We start from the raw sequence: 16,433 nt of genomic DNA on the forward strand, positions 1-16,433 counted from the left end.
ATTATTTATATTCAAATGCCAACAACTCTTGAGTGGCTTGGATTGCTACAAGCTTTCTAGGCAGCTCGTATGTGCCCTGGAAAAGTTCTGTATTTGGAATAATAACCTTACATTATTATCAGATAAAGTTAGTCCAATTTTCCCAATTAAAAAACTCTACAGCTCAACAACATATGATGAATACATTTGTCCATATCAGCAATATTCCTAATCAGATCCTATAATCCATTCATTTATTATCCACACATTTGTACAAATTTTTTTAATAATCAGTCCATGGTGGAGAAGAGGATTGAGAAGAAATATTAGTTCTTGTAATAAAAAAATTAACACAGGCCCATCCCCGTCCTTGCTGGGGCCCAGTTAACCGAAGTGCATCAGACATTACTCAAACTGACGTGGCACCTGGTCAAAGTCGGTTACTGTGTAGGACCCACTCCCTAATAGCGTAGGACCCACCAACCCACCCATTGGGCTTATGGCTTGAATTTGTGTGCGTGTGCTCGCTCATCAATCAAACTATCGCGGATCTCAAAATGCAATCAACTAACCAAGTTTAATTAAAACGCTTCGCATCCGCCCAAAGCGCTTCAAGCCTATAAACACAGACGCTGTTTTGGTTTTCTTATCTTTTTTTTTCTCTCCATCTTCAGCTTACACGAAAGGGAATCAACAATCAATCCCCTCTCTCTCTCTAGAACAATATCTTCAACAACTCAGCGTCTCTCTCTCTCTCTCTATAACGAACCATTATCCTCGACTCCATTCGAAATCTGTGGATTAATTAATTATTTTGAACCCATTAATCGCTCTGTAGAGCTTCTGGATTCTTCGTTTGATTCTCTGTATCACGAACTAGATAACGTTTACCGATCCGAGTAATTTTAACATGGCCGATTCTAGGAAGCGAGACGCCGGAGACGATCGTCCAAACGACGGCGAGGATGCGTCGTCTACCGTCGATTCTCGATCTAACGCTGCCGCTGGATCCGAGCGCGAGGCTGGAGTTTCTCCAGATCCGTTGACTGAGCAAGGCGGTATGCTAGGGGAGGATAGGGTTCTGAGGTGGTTGCAGGCGTTGGATATGCAAGTTCTCGGAGCTTGTCGAGGTGACGAGAGGTTGAAGCCGTTGTTGAAGCTGGATGTATCTAACGGAGTGGCGGAAGATCGATTGCTAGCTCATCTTAGCCAGGTTCATCTCTAGTTTCTTGAATTAGATGATTTTAGCCTGAGAGAGAGAGAATATGATTTTGATTGCGTTTCGATTATACACAGCACTTCGAGCCTGCGGAGATTGGGATGCTGGCGAGATGTTTTTGCATACCGTTGGTTTCGATTCGCGTTGGGAAGATCAATAAGGAAGGGACCTTAATGCGCCCTACTCCCATAAGGTATAATCAACGACGTTTCATGAGTCCTCTCTTTGTTTGAGCTTTACCAAAATGATATTTGTTTTCATGAATGTCATATGTTTATTGTTGGTTCTCTAGATTCCAGAACTTGCTTTGTTAAGCTTTTAGCTTTGAAGACGGGTCTTATGTTAGAGCTATAGGATAATTAAAAAAGAGAATGTTAGCTAATTGTTTCTGTGCAATCCTGTCATTAGTCCATGATTGGTATTTTGTGTGTGCACACACAATGTATGCTTTAGTGTTATGTTCTCCTAAAGATTTATTTGACACTACTCTCTCCATGTCTGGTCTCATAGTTTTAGAACATTGTTTTTTTTTTCATGTACTATGCCTGTTTTCCATATTAAATGTTGCAGACTTTACCTTTTTGCAGTTTTAACATGTGCTAACAATTTGGAGGAATTGGCAAATATTAACACACTCCATCTTTATCTATTTGGTTAGTTCTGTTTGTATCAATGTAGTTTCTAACTTTTAGTTATCACGTCTATTCATGACTGGCTTGCTTTGCTTTAACTAACGATCGTTAGAAATCATAGGAACTCACTCTTGATGCTTCCAAATTAAATGTATCTTTTATTGTAGGTATGTGGGCGTTTATCTGTTATGATCTCTGGTAGATGATGAAGTAAAGGTAGTTTCGCCTCCAGTGTTGTATAGTCTGCTCTTGATTGTTACTCATATAGGGATTATCTGTTTGTCATAACATCACTGACTATATTTCCTTCTTAACAACTCTATATTTTAATCGATTATTATTATTATTATTTTTTAAAATTGTTTGAAATGGTACTTTGTGTGTGTATTTGTGGAATCATTTGTTGAATAATATGATAATGGATTTGTCTAAAGTTTGTTTCAGGAAGCTCTTAGGTAATCATTTTCTTAACCCCTTTTGATTCTTCTAAGTTGCACGCTGGAGTAGATTTTTTTGTTGCTTGAGGTCCTGATACTGTGTTATGAATATCGTAGTCCAGTTAGGCTAAACTACAGTATTAATAAGTGCCGAGTACCAAATTGCTATACATATGCAGCTTGGATAGTGTTCTCTATGTTGTGTGAAAGATAAATAGTAGCACAGTTTTGCATGTTTATGTTAGTAGATTCTTGGTTTTCTTCTAATTTGAATAAGGGGCTACTTCCAAATGTTTGTGAGCATTAAAAAAGCTCATGGACTTAATCCTTTTTTTTGTGTCTGGTTTTTAGCATCTAGTATTCATCTGTTAGCAGGTTTCCTTTTGATGTTAGAGACTTGCCGTCTAATTTCTTGTTACTTTATAATTGGTCAGGGGTAACTTGAGCCTTATGATCCTGCCAACATCAGACTTGCGACTCTCATTTATTGGAGACAATGGCCACTCTGAGCAACTCTTTACTTATGCCAACAAATCTCATTGCTCTGCGGTGTCAATTGAGGAGATAGCTGCGGACAGCTCTGGTAGATCGTTTGTTATAAGGATCGCAAATGGCAATGCTTTTTACTATTGGTGCTCAGAGAAGTCGAAACTTCTAGGAATTGAACTGCGTAGAAAGGTTTGTGAGACAGAGATGTTCTTATTTTTTTTCCGAATACTGAGTATTTGCATCTAAATTTTCTCATTATCTGTTTTTATTTTCTTTCTGATTCTTCTCTGTAGATGGATGAATTGATCAAGAAGAAGCCATCAGTCTCAGAACTAACTGGAATTGAAGAATCGCGTCTTGGCTCTGTTGCTTCCCATCTCCGTTTGTATCTCATGGGCTCGGTGGTGCCTAACAACAAAGGTTGTCTGGTCCCAACTCCTCCTGATACATCATCGTCTTCAGGCTCTTCTGAAGCAACCGCTACCTCCTCCGCTAGTGCATCGTCGATATCTCTTCAGGCACGCCACTCTGGAACGCAACTGTCAAAGTCTCAAGGAAGATCAAGTTCCTTCGAAGAAAACACACTGAGAAACCCTTCTCTACATATCTCATCCAGAGATGAATCAATGCAATGCAGCGAAGGCTATTTCTCGATCTTTGATAGTTTACCCATCACCTCCGTCCCCACAAGTGAAGAAGGTGAAGAAGCAGCAGATGATAGTAATGGAATAGGTCAAATTCTCTCGTCTGAGGACGTAGGACTAAGTCTACTGACCTTGCCGCCACAGTTTCCTATGAAGATGGGTCCACCAGTGTTTTCTCCTTACTACTGCTGGTGCCCTCCAAGCACCTCATCGATTCACGCACCATCTGCTTCTTATCAGTTCCCTCCACTATCCATCGAGCTACCTTTGCTTCCACCTCTTTCCTCCTTACTGCCATCATCAGGATCAGATGGGTTCTTGATTCCGTCATCACCACTTGATCTCTCTGACATCCCTCCATTGCCTTTGGTCCACCACATACAGATTCCGGGGACATCATCATCACCATCTTCCCAGCAGCAGATGGTGATTCCTATAATGTGCGACCCTATCGTTCATATTCCAGTTATGGATATATGCTCGTCGGGTCAAGCATATCTGGTAAGTGCTGGACCAACTGGGATGATACCCACGGGCATGCCACCGCTCTCGGTGGAGAATGAGTCTCTGATGGAGAAAGGAGCAAGAGAGACACTTAGATTGCTCATAAGCGGAGCCAGTGGAACAACATCTGCTCCTTTGAACCACCACCACGGAAGTAGAGGTCTGTACAATGGGACAAGGGACGTGAGTGGAGTCAGCTTGTTTGCACCCATTGGGCTGAACCAAACGAATGCAGGTGAGGGAGGAGATGGTAATGGTGAGAGTGTGAGCTCAGGCGAAGCAGAGCCTATGCCTCCCAAAGAGACTTCTGGTTAGTTTTTTGCAAGTGTTTTTCCAAAATGGAAATCTTCAAAAAAAAAGTGTATAGAAAAGCGGGCTTGTGAAACGCATCTCTCGCGTAGTTCATTTTGTTTTTGTTCAGCTAAACTTATTTTCTTTCAAGGTGTAACCGTGTAAGTAGTCGGTTTTTTCATGTGTAGTTTGGTTATATTATCTTTGTTATTTGTTGAATCTAAAAGGAAGCTAAGCCATTCGGTAATAATTGAAAGTTGGTGAGGCATATATTAACACACCTTTTGAAACTTGCAAAGATTTTCAATATTTCTTGGTACATGTATGAGAGTATCACTGACAAATGTATACGTTTTATGACAAGTATAAGAATTGCACATGCGTACGTATACCATGATAAAGACAAAACAGTCGTATACAATAATAATACAGTGTGTCATGGTGCTCAACTGCTCATTTCTCATATTTAAAAATGCTACCCGTTTTCTGTTAAAAATTTGTAAAAACGTCGTAATATTAAAATCGTAATTTGACATTGAGAAAGATCTAATCCAGATTCGTGGATAACATCTGATAGCAATGTCTTCAAATTAAAAAAAAAAAACTACTACTACTATAGAAAAATTCTCTACTTGACAAAAGAAGGAAAAGAAAAGAGAGAGGAAAAGGAGTACTGATTAGTTGATTAAGGTCTGAGAATAATACAGCTAATTGATACTACTAAATTAATTGTCCATTGGATAATAAATCACGCAATTATATATATATATATTCTCCAATTATATATTGTCGTCTAGCAGATCTCATCTGGACACAATAAAACATACGAGATCGCATCTCCACCGTCCAAATAACTAACTCGACAGAGAACATCGCATCTCCACCGTCTAAAAAAAAACTTACTCGACACAACCACAGTGTGTTATGTTATATCAGAAAAAGGAAATAATAAATATTCTGTCGCCCACTTGATCGCATCTTCATCAAACTTTCTTTCTTCCTCATCGACTCTCCTCCCGACGCGTGTCCTCCCCTCCTCACTCTCTATCTTCATCTCCTACTCTTCCTCCGATCTTCTCTCTCAATCCTACACCATGGAGGATCCCGACATCAAGAAGTGCAGACTCACTCCAAAAAAGATGATCATCGCAACTCCTCCTCTCTCACTCTCCGTAGATGACGTCATCGAGCAAGTCATGCCGTACATAACCGACTCCAAAGATCGAGACTCCGCCTCCCTCGTGTGCCGCAGGTGGTTCAAGATTGACTCCGAGACCAGAGAGCACGTCACCATGGCCCTCTGCTACACCTCGACCCCCGATCGCCTCAGCCGCCGGTTCCCGAATCTGAGGTCGCTCAAGCTCAAAGGGAAGCCCCGCGCGGCTATGTTCAACCTCATCCCCGAGAACTGGGGCGGGTTCGTGACGCCGTGGGTCAACGAGATCGCTGCGTCGCTGCGGAGGCTCAAGTCGGTGCACTTTAGGAGGATGATTGTTAGTGATTTGGATCTGGATGTTTTGGCTAAGTCGAGGTTAGATGAGCTTGAGGCTTTGAAGTTAGATAAGTGCTCTGGGTTCTCTACTGATGGGCTGTTGAGCATCGTTAAACACTGCAGGTACGTTACTTTTATTACGTATCATTTGTCCGAAGAAATTAAAAAGTTTGTGTCTTTTTAGCTCAATTAGGTAAATTAGAAAATGCCTACTTTTATTACATATCATTTGTCCGAAGAACCGTATCTTAAAAAAAGTTTGTGTCTTTGGTAGAAAAACTCTTTATTACATATTATTATTGCAACTCTGTTTTATTACATTTCATTGGGGGCAAAGAACCGTATCTTACAAAAAGTTTTGTGTCTTTGAAAATCTGAGATGTGTCTTTAGCTTAATTGGGTAAGTGGAAAACTCTCTTTGGTTTTGGTGCCTACTTTTTACTGTCTTTGGTGATATGTTGTTTGGACATTACTTCATTTGGTTTTGCTTACTAACACTTTATACACTTGTGACTATGCATAAGTAGCAGACTTATTTCATTTCATCTGCAACCTGTTTTTGTCTCTTTATGTTTTGTTTCCTGCTATCTATAGTTTACGCTTCTCTTTATGCATAATTAGCAAAAATATTGAATTCATGTTTATAATATTTGTTCTTACGTTCTTGATTTCACTTTATGCACAACTAGCAAAAAGATTTGTCTTTTTGGGAGTTCATGTTTATAACAGTCTTCTAGACCGAAAAATCGGTCTAGGCGTTTAAAAAATCGGTTTAATCGTTCGCCTAATCAATAATCCCATATAAGGTGCCTAACTACCGCCTAGCGATTTTTTGAACTTGTAGTTTTTATGTTTTTGTTTCTCGACAGGAGAATAAAAACATTATTAATGGAGGAGAGTTCTTTTCTTGAAAAAGATGGTCAATGGCTACACGAGCTTGCTCTCCACAACACATCTCTCGAGGTTCTAAACTTCTACATGACCGAGTTCAACAAGATCAGCCCCAAAGACTTGGAAACCATAGCTCGAAACTGCCGCCGCTCTCTGATCTCTGTGAAGGTCGGCGACTTAGAGATTTTGGAGCTAGTTGGGTTCTTTAAAGCTGCAACTAACCTTGAAGAGTTCTGTGGTGGCTCCTTGAATGAGGATATTGGAAGACCTGAGAAGTACATGAACCTGACTTTCCCACCAAAACTATGCCGTTTGGGCCTCTCTTACTTGGGAGCTAATGAAATGCCTATACTGTTTCCGTTTGCTGCACAAATCCGGAAGCTGGATCTGCTTTATGCGTTGCTGGAGACTGAGGATCACTGTACACTCATTCAAAAGTGTCCTAATTTGGAAGTTCTTGAGGTAAACTTGGATTCAATATCTATTCTATTTACCAATGTTCTAAAAATCGGTATGGGCTGCAAGTCCCATTTATACAATTCAAATAAGTTTAAACCGTTCTAAATCGGTTAAAACCAATCAAAAGCGGTTTAAATCAATCTAAATTGGTCTGAATCTCTTGAATCAAGCAATAATATTCGTTCAAATCCACAAATGTGTCTAATTCTTTTTTTCTGTATATCTAGTTTTTACAATTCACACAAAATAGTTTTAAAGTTTAAGCTAAAAACTAAAATATCTAACATATATATATATATATATATATATCAATAATTTGTTAAAGACTAGTTCCTGCATATGCCCGAATAATCCGCCTAGTCGTTAGTATTCTACTAATCGCCTATCATGAATCTAGCATTGATTTTGCAAGTGTCTAAAAGGTAGTGGTAAAGGGATATGAATTAAATATCTAACAGAGTTCTGGTGTGTTTTTTTCAGACAAGAAATGTAATAGGAGACAGGGGTCTAGAGGTTCTTGCACAGCACTGTAAAAAATTAAAGCGGCTGAGGATTGAACGAGGTGCAGATGAACAAGGAATGGAGGATGAAGAAGGCTTAGTCTCCCAAAGAGGTCTAATCGCTTTAGCTCAAGGCTGCCAGGAGCTAGAATACATGGCGGTCTACGTCTCAGACATAACCAACGAGTCTCTCGAAAGCATAGGCACCCATCTGAAAAACCTCTGCGACTTCCGCCTTGTCTTACTCGACAGGGAAGAGAGAATCACAGACCTGCCACTAGACAACGGAGTCCGTTCCCTCTTGATAGGATGCAAGAAACTCAGACGGTTTGCGTTCTATCTCAGACAAGGAGGGTTAACAGACGTGGGGTTAAGCTATATAGGACGGTACAGCCCCAACGTGAGGTGGATGCTTCTCGGTTACGTTGGCGAAACAGACGAAGGGCTAATGGAGTTCTCGAGAGGCTGTCCGAGTCTACAAAAGCTAGAGATGAGAGGGTGTTGTTTCAGCGAGCGAGCAATCGCTGCAGCGGTTATGAGGCTGCCTTCTTTGAGATACTTGTGGGTACAAGGGTATAGAGCATCGACGAGGGGACAGGATTTGAGGTTGATGTCTAGACCGTACTGGAACATAGAGCTGATACCGTCTAGGAGAGTACCGGAAGTGAATCAGCTTGGAGAGGTGAGAGAGATGGAGCATCCGGCTCATATATTGGCTTACTACTCTTTGGCTGGTGAGAGAACAGATTGTCCACCAACTGTTAAAGTACTAAAGGAGGAGACATGATGATGATGTATGATGATCCAAAGCAGGTTTGTACATAAAAAGTTTGGTTATTGTATCATTTTCAGTCTCTGAGTTTTGGGGGTTACCATGAACTGTGTGATGTGATGATGGCTTCTTTTTTTTGGTTCTCTTATCTGTTGTCTGGTCAGTGGTTTTTGAGATATTATATAGTATCTTTGTTTGTAAGAGAGTATATTACTTTGTTTTTTACTTCTCCACATTTTATTGTTTTCTTTTTTTGAATAAAACACCTCGAAGGATTTTGAGAGATTTGTTATTTTGACACTAATAACTTGATATTTATTTGTTGTTGCAAATAATAAAGTATCCAACAGTACTAGCAGTGTGTGATTTTTTTTAGGAACACAAAAGTGATGAATTATTAAAGAGGGGAAAGAAACTTCATAAGTACTCACCAATGCATAGTAAAATGGACCCTGAAATTCATAAACAAGCTCAAACTATTCAACCAACCAATAATAATGGAATCTTCTATTATTATCATTGCCGACAAAAAAAAGAGAAAAATGGAATCTCATATTAATGAGTGCTAGTGGGCAACCAATAGCACAACAACAAAGGCTGGCGACCGAAAAGACCCTTTAAGATTCTTCTTACCAGAAGGTTGGACTTCTTTTACCAATAACAATGATACCAATTACTATTAGATCATTGTCGTATGTGCATATATGCAAGTGCAATCTAGTTCTCCATCTTCTACATAGTTACATTTGTAATTTTTTTTGGTAAACTTACATTTGTAATTTCTGAGAAAAAAGGAGAAAAACTCATTTCTTTCATATTCTTCTAACCAGAAACTGGACCTTTTAACAATAATAATTACTATAGAATATATTGTGTTGTATGTGCATCTCGTTTACATAGTTACAAATGTAAGTTATAAGAAGAGAGACACTAGCCTCTTTAGAAGATTCACATAATGTTTTGTAATATATCTCTAATATACAGAATACTTTCTGAGGAATCACGCAAACTCAGCTGTCGTCGATTGGTGAAAGGAGGAGAATGATGGAAGAGTAACTGAGCATTGGGTACATATTTGCATCTAAGAAGTGTCTGTACTGCTTCATCGCCGTCTCTCTCCCTGGTAGATCGTGTGTTATGCAATCGAAAGGGCTCGGTTTGCTCGTGTCTACGAATGGCTCCCATCGGTATCCAGGCCGGTTAGGCAGTGTAACGAGTGTGGCTAAATGACTCGTGTTGAAGGCCACATATATTTCTTTCTTCACTGAATCCACCTGCAGAAAGTACATGTAAGCACACCAAACCAGAGATGACGATCTTTGCAATAAGGAGAACTAGAGAAAACGATACCAGTGAAAATGCAACGAATCGACTTGTTTCAGACCAATCTGGCGTCTCAGGAGCAATACCATGCCACTGCAGACGCTTTGCGGTTGGGAAGTCGTCCAGGCCAAGTGATTCACATTCACTACAAGTTAAAATCATATTTCCCCCATCAAGTAAAAGGAAAAGAGAAACAGAGGATTGTAAAATTATAAAACTATATGAAGCGGTAAGAAGAAGAATACATACTCACGAAACTTGATCAGAAGACGGCAGAATCTGAAGTAGTCATCATGTGCTTCTTCCTTTTTATCCCACCTAAAATAGTTTAACTGCATCCCAATTGCGTTTAAACATTATTGGAAAGTTAGTTAGCATTGAAAACATAAAGAAGCAGCTTGAAATCACCCAAGACACAAAGCATTAAAGGGATTACATAGTTGTCATGGCAATAGGTGTTGTTGTTCCCCCCTTTCGTATGACCATATTCATCTCCCATGTAGATCATAGGGACACCCTGGTGACAAGTAATTCAGAATGTCATCACTAAACACGTTGCAAATGCGAACAATCATGACATAGTACTTATCTTTTGGTTTGATAGTTCGATGTGCATAACATCACTCAAAAGAGCTTCAGCAGGAACTAAAATAAATGTAGTTAACAAATGGTTTAGCTTTTACCTGGGCAACCATGAGGGAAACAAAGAAATTTCGCATCTGTCGTTTCCTTAATCTCTTCACTGAGATACTCACAAAGTCTCCCTCCTGCGGCCCAATACTAAAAGTATTTCATCTCAGCTTTTAAAAGATCCACACAGTTGGCATAAGATTAATATCTTACCTCTCCGCAGTTCCAGCTGCAGTTGTGATTCTCTCCATCATTATTCTCTTCTCCATTTGCCAAGTTATTCTTATTGTTGTAAGTTACTAAATCTGCCAAAGTAAAACCATCATGCGCACATACAAAATTGATGCTGTTCCATGGTTTCCTCCCTCCCTGATGCATAGACACAATTAGATATTTGATAAGATATACAGCAAAAAATATAAAGCTTCTTCACAGACAAAATAATCAAGAGAACACCACAAAGATTGGTTATATACGCCAAAAAACAATATTTCACAGTACCATAATTCTCACTATAGTAGCTACTCATTGGTAAAGCCTGCCCTATTAGATATTAAATAGTATGCAGATACCTCAGTATAACAGAAGTTAACTTTACCTGGTACAAGTTTGGGCTTCCACAGAGACATTCAGCAAAGGCACCGGAAAAGCCATCAGTGCCTTTTATGAAGTGTCTAACAACATCCCGGAACTGAAATGGAAAAGATCACTGTTCCATATTAAATTCACAACAACACACACAAAAGAGAAACTTCCACGAGAATGATCAAGGCTTCCATGTTCATAGCTAATACAGGCTGATATACCTCAGTTCACTCAGCAGAAAAATGAATAACCCTTAGGAATTACATCATATTTTGCTTGAAACCCTTATACTGATACTTAATTTTACATATCTCTTGCTACGACTGTAGGAATAGGTTTCATGTAATAAATAACTTAAACGGTCAAACCATGAAAAGTAAAATCGTTTATCCTGGTAATATATTACTGACCTTTCCATTCCACTCAGACCAAATACCCCAGTGTGGAAACATGCCAACTTGGTAAAGGCCACCCGCATCCCATGCTTCAGCTATTAGCTGTTTGCACAGCAGAACCATAAATGATTAAGAAAGACAAGTTGGCCTCAAAAAGACAGCCACCAAGGAAATAATCGTCTAAATCTAGTATCTTTTGTCAAATATAAGAGTCTGTGACGCTGTTCTTTATTTACAATCATCTTAGACTTCGAATGGAATGAATCTAGTAGTGTTAATTCTAGCATACGGACTGACATCCACTGAAGACCCTAGGAATATGATTCTGTTAATAATGGTATTATATTTATATTCCCGAACCTAAATCATCCGCATATGTGAAGCAGTGGGAATTCAAACATACGCATAATATGGTAACCACTATCTGAACTAGATGCCTATCACGTTCTAGGTAAACATGCCAGACAGGAAGTAAATGCGATATTGCTCTGAACAATGAATATCAAAGATATAATGGGGAAATATCAAGGAGACTCGTTGCTCACCTTAACACCACGAAGCACTGGATCGTTACTTATCATGTCAATTACAGGAGGGCAGCTAACAGGGGTACCAGTGGTCAGCAAGTCACCTTCTACATCAGCCCCATAAACATTGGCTGCATCCCAAAGGCTAACAAACATAGAACAGTAAGAATTCCAGAAACTCATAGACCAAACAAACATTCATTTGACGTACTTCAGAACATTTTCACCTGCTGCTCCTTGACATGATTGAACCAAGATCAAAGCGGAAGCCGTCAACATGCATTTCTGTTACCCAATATCTGTTTAAAGAGAGGTATATCCACAGGATTAGGAAGAATTAACTGAGGAGAAAAGCATGTAACAAATTAACTTTATCTCACAAAAAGAGGTAAGCATTACACATAAAACCAGCCGAATATTAGAAAGTGTACCACAAGACCATGAGAGTTTAAACGTACAGCAATAGAATATAACAGACTTAATGAAAAACAGCCAAGCAATTTTCGGAAATACCTCAGGCAATCCACTATGAACTGACGCACTACAGGATGATTGCAGTTAAAAGTATTGCCACAGCCTGAATAATTATAGAACTCGCCCTGTTAAATCACAACATATGCATGAGCTTTAGATTCAAATAATAAGAGAATCATACATAATCAACTGTATGAGACTATAAACTAGAAAACACAAAGCATTATGGGTATTGATTCATACACTAAAAAGTAAAACTCTCAAGAAAAAACCCACGACAGCTTGATGAGTCATTACCTTTGGAGCAAGCATGTAATAGACACTGTTATCAACTCCTCTAAATGAGAAAATAGGTCCTTTTTCATTGCCTTCGGCAGTGTGGTTCAAAACGACATCCATGATAACCTGCTTAGAATCTATCAAGAACCGCATTTGTAAACCTAACAAAAATATTTAGCGACTTGGAAATTAGTTGTCACCTCAATTCCTCGTTTATGTGCTTCTTTAACAAGAGTTTTGAACTCATTAATGGCTCTTCCAGCAAAGTTGCGAGAGCTTGCCGATGAGTATCTGCTCATGGGCGAGAAAAACCCAATGGTAGAATAACCCCAAAAATTTACCCTGAACAAGCAAGACAAACCGATCAGACATAATATATGCAACATTTAACTGTCTAGATATGCGATGTGGTAGTTTTTGAGACAGCAACGATCTTAGTTGAAGAATTTATAGACTAATTGATACGTGCTAGCACTCACAGATTTTAATTACAAGTGGTTCTACTTGTAGTTTGTTAATTCCATAAGTCACTCAATGAAGAAACTGACAAAGCAAAATCTATCAGCCCAAAGCATTTTCATTAATCTAAGGATCTGGTCAGATGGCATACCTGTGATCTCCCAATATCGGATTGTAGCTGTAATACTCCAGCTCATTAAACTCGTGACATGGCATTAACTCAATGCAATTGATCCCAAGCTCCTGTCAATATGTAAACGACTAAGAGTTGGCAGATTGATAAAAAAATTCACATATAAACTATTTTATAGTACCTGCAAATGGTCAAGCTTCTCTGCAACACCCTGGTACGTGCCAGGGAACTCAATGTTACTAGACTCATGCCTTGTGAAACCTCGCACATGCATTTCATATATGACAAGATCCTTCTGTGAAAGCTTCAGAGGCATATCCCCCTCCCAATCAAACTGAATACCAAAACAAGGCCAATAACACCACATGTTAAATTTTACTAAACAAGTAACTGACCTCACAATAAAGAAAGAATATCTTGTATCAAAGTATTAAACTGATTAATAATAGTTTTGATCTCTAGAAACACTATTAAGGAAGAATAATCTTTATATGCATTTAGAAGTACCTCTTCATCGTCGAGAGTGGGCACCATACACGCCATTTGAGGCCAACAATTATCATCAGCTCCCAAAACTCCAAACTCATCCCTACTAATAATTGCCTTAACAAACCAAAAGGAGGAAAAAGTTAGAGCCAATTCAAGCCAAGAGATGGATCTTCAACACTTCAGGACCGGTTCTAGGCAAAGCCGGATGAAACATTCAACATTCGCCTCTGGCCCCCAAATTTTTTGAAAAAAAAATTGGGCATGATTAACCCCGGTCTCTTAGCTGGGTTCTTAACTCATGATTTGACATTTTCTTATTTTTTTTTTGTTTTACACTTTTCGACTAAGAGACGGCTCTTATATCTTTTATTTAAGAGAGCGTTCTTACTTTTTCTTAGTTAAAATCTAAGAAAAGTTAAGAACGGTCTCTTAGCCGAAACTAAGAACCAAGTTAAGAAACATAACCTTATATATAGGCCTCTAAATTTATTTAAAAAAATAATAATATTGAAATCTTTACTAAATAGTCTTCAGCCTCCAAAATCTCAGGGCCGGCCGCACTTGAATTTTCCAGTTACCTTAGCGTAAGGATCCAATAAGATATTGGAGGAGTCATAGTAATGCCCTTCTTCAGGAGAAAACTTCCCATCGAATCTATAACCATACAACATATCCTCGAAACTCCCTTTCAAGAACACGTGCCACACGTGGCCCGTTCTATTCCTCGACGGATCGAGCTCAATCTCCTCCGTCACTTTGTTCTGCAATCAAAAATCAAATTTCGATTTACATCGAATTACACTCTCGAGCGTGTGGAAAATGGCTGACCTGACGGAGATCGGAGAGGGAGATCAAGCAGATGGTTGCGGAGACGGAGTTTGAAGAGTAAACGGAGAAATTGACGCCGTTGTCTCTCACGGTGGCGCCGAACGGGGAAGGGAGTCCGTCGGAGACGAGGAATCGCTTTGAGAGAGGAGGTTTCTCCACTACGGCGACGTTTTCGGGTTCGCTGGTTCTTGCTGTGTCCTTGGCGGAGAGGGAGAGTGGCTGAGCGGCTCGACGGTTGAAATTGGGGGCGGGGGATTTAGGGAACGCGTGGTTAGAGAAGAGAGTGTTGAGATTGGTGAGGGGGAGGAAGGTGGAGCTACTGCATTTGAGTGCATCCATGGATGCTCTTCTTCTTCTTCTTCGAGGTTGTGTGTGAAAGAGAGAGGAGGAAGTGTTGATTACACTCAAAGAGTGACTGATCATCATTTCATCTTATTTTCGATAAAATCAAATAAATGAAAAATGGAATTAAAAAGATAAATGGGCTTGCGTAATGGGCTTTGAGACGGGCCTGTATGCATATATCAAATGATCATCAGTCTTATTAGAGACGAGCATCCATGCATATATCAAAGTAGGTCAAATTAGCATCAGGTTCTTCAAGTTGTGATGTTATCACTCAAAGAAGACTGGTGATCATTTGATCTATTTTCGACAGAAACAAATAAATATATGAAAATGTTAAAATAAAAGAATATAAATGGCTTACAAAATGGGCTTAGATCCGGACGTCTTCACGAACTATTTTTATAATTTTCAATCCAAAAATATGTAAATGCATGAAAAAATTATGATCTAGGAGGGGTCATACACTCATACATGCATATTGCATAATTTTGAGGAATGGACCCTATTTCAGATTATTCTAAGAATCAATAATTAAAGTTCTTATAATAATTGAAGTCAGAAGATAGTGATTTGGATTCAACTGTTTGCATACGTCACAGATACATAAATATACATGATTGAGATGCATATCTTAAACAATAATAACAAAAGACAAAACTCATTATATTACACTCTAAAGCCATTGGTTTGCATGGAAGAAGACTGTTATCAAATTTTATATCACTCTTTCTAATCATCTTCTTTGATGAACTTAAAAGAAATTTATCGTAAATTGTTTAATTGGTTATTGATCATAAGTATCAATTTTAATCTACTACCTTTTTAAAGAAACATATCGGATTAGCTCAGATAATATTTGTCCAGTCTAAGATACATGTATATTATTTCCCCTTATTGGATAGGAGTTAGGACAGAACTAGTTAAAGCTCACAAAACATTTGTTAGATTTCATTTTCATGTCTACTCGTACGTTAAGACATTGGCCATACAATACTGATGACGGCGGGACCAGTTTCCAAATTCTTCAAAAAAAGAATCTGAGGATAATTAATCTTACGGTTGAAAATTGGTGTCGTATTCGTATATGGTTAATCAAATTCTTACGTATATATACCGACATCGTATGGTCCCAAAGATTGAGATACTTCGATAAAAGGCAAAATTGATAAACTACAAGAACTCTAGTTTGTATAAGATTATGAGTTAAGACTACGTGTGTTTTTTTTTCATTTTGTAATTTAGCTAGGCTGCTAGCAAGTTAGATGTGTTACCCTTTCGTTTCGGTTTATTGCATTTGCATATATTCTATTCTCCTAGTTTTTGAAAGGAAAAAAAATTGATTGACAATATTGCAATGGTATATGCATGAGATATATCTTCACATACGACTAGCAGACTTGAACAGAAATGATAAACATATCTGTTTCTCAACATTTCAATTATTAACAGTTTATCATGACTAATATGATGAATAGTTAACTGTAGGATTACACGCCTTTACAATTATTAAAGCTCAAATTAAATGTATGACATGATCCCTTCACGAGTCTTCTACCGTCTATATGTTTTTTTTTTTTTTTTTCCATCAAATTTTGATTTTATAAAAGATTACGGGCCAAGCCCAATGGCCGAAGCCCACAAACAGAGGCCCACA

The 16,433-nt window shown here is 38.7% G+C and overlaps 3 protein-coding genes across 5 annotated transcripts; 2 read left to right on the plus strand and 1 right to left on the minus strand.

Moving 5' to 3' along the window:
• Positions 1-526: 526 nt before the first annotated feature.
• Positions 527-4,477, plus strand: LOC106396286. 3 transcript variants are annotated; one of them, XM_022719152.2, is made up of 6 exons: positions 1,066-1,192; positions 1,276-1,391; positions 1,786-1,851; positions 1,998-2,046; positions 2,702-2,945; positions 3,050-4,477. In XM_022719152.2, the coding sequence occupies exons 5-6, from the start codon at positions 2,718-2,720 to the stop codon at positions 4,217-4,219; spliced, it is 1,398 nt and encodes a 465-aa protein (XP_022574873.1). In that variant the 5' UTR covers positions 1,066-1,192; positions 1,276-1,391; positions 1,786-1,851; positions 1,998-2,046; positions 2,702-2,717; the 3' UTR covers positions 4,220-4,477. The 3 variants fall into 3 exon arrangements, with proteins under 3 accessions (XP_013692089.1, XP_022574873.1, XP_022574874.1); XM_013836635.3 differs by lacking the exons at positions 1,786-1,851; positions 1,998-2,046 and having other exon boundaries at positions 527-1,192; XM_022719153.2 differs by lacking the exons at positions 1,066-1,192; positions 1,786-1,851.
• Positions 4,478-5,159: 682 nt separating this feature from the next.
• LOC106396469 (coronatine-insensitive protein 1) lies at positions 5,160-8,594 on the plus strand. The gene is made up of 3 exons (XM_013836865.3): positions 5,160-5,810; positions 6,557-7,040; positions 7,518-8,594. Exons 1-3 carry the CDS (start codon positions 5,290-5,292, stop codon positions 8,322-8,324), a joined length of 1,812 nt encoding a protein of 603 aa, XP_013692319.1. The 5' UTR covers positions 5,160-5,289; the 3' UTR covers positions 8,325-8,594.
• Positions 8,595-9,149: 555 nt separating this feature from the next.
• LOC106396428 (isoamylase 1, chloroplastic) lies at positions 9,150-14,869 on the minus strand. Its single transcript, XM_013836814.3, has 18 exons — positions 14,432-14,869; positions 14,182-14,364; positions 13,622-13,717; positions 13,296-13,448; positions 13,133-13,224; positions 12,723-12,864; positions 12,541-12,648; positions 12,283-12,368; positions 11,997-12,068; positions 11,788-11,914; positions 11,258-11,344; positions 10,861-10,953; positions 10,476-10,631; positions 10,316-10,399; positions 10,069-10,149; positions 9,882-9,964; positions 9,660-9,777; positions 9,150-9,583 (listed from the first exon to the last, which is right to left on the minus strand). The coding sequence occupies exons 1-18, from the start codon at positions 14,855-14,857 to the stop codon at positions 9,320-9,322; spliced, it is 2,451 nt and encodes an 816-aa protein (XP_013692268.1). The 5' UTR covers positions 14,858-14,869; the 3' UTR covers positions 9,150-9,319.
• Between the last annotated feature and the right edge of the window lie 1,564 nt (positions 14,870-16,433).

Source organism: Brassica napus, chromosome A5 (genome assembly GCF_020379485.1).
Source record: "Brassica napus cultivar Da-Ae chromosome A5, Da-Ae, whole genome shotgun sequence".
NCBI lineage: Eukaryota > Viridiplantae > Streptophyta > Magnoliopsida > Brassicales > Brassicaceae > Brassica > Brassica napus.

Bases quoted from the DNA above. Each gene is read 5' to 3' on its own strand.
- LOC106396286 (XM_013836635.3), top strand. From the start codon at position 890: ATGGCCGATTCTAGGAAGCGAGACGCCGGAGACGATCGTCCAAACGAC. The intron at 1,193-1,275 runs GTTCATCTCTAG...GATTATACACAG, and splicing joins TGCTAGCTCATCTTAGCCAG to CACTTCGAGCCTGCGGAGAT. The intron at 2,946-3,049 runs GTTTGTGAGACA...TCTTCTCTGTAG, and splicing joins GAATTGAACTGCGTAGAAAG to ATGGATGAATTGATCAAGAA.
- LOC106396469 (XM_013836865.3), top strand. From the start codon at position 5,290: ATGGAGGATCCCGACATCAAGAAGTGCAGACTCACTCCAAAAAAGATG. The intron at 5,811-6,556 runs GTACGTTACTTT...GTTTCTCGACAG, and splicing joins AGCATCGTTAAACACTGCAG to GAGAATAAAAACATTATTAA. The intron at 7,041-7,517 runs GTAAACTTGGAT...TGTTTTTTTCAG, and splicing joins CTAATTTGGAAGTTCTTGAG to ACAAGAAATGTAATAGGAGA.
- LOC106396428 (XM_013836814.3), bottom strand. From the start codon at position 14,857: ATGATGATCAGTCACTCTTTGAGTGTAATCAACACTTCCTCCTCTCTC. The intron at 12,369-12,540 runs GTAATGACTCAT...GTGATTTAACAG, and splicing joins ATTACATGCTTGCTCCAAAG to GGCGAGTTCTATAATTATTC. The intron at 10,400-10,475 runs GTAAGATATTAA...ATTGGGCCGCAG, and splicing joins GCAGCTGGAACTGCGGAGAG to GAGGGAGACTTTGTGAGTAT.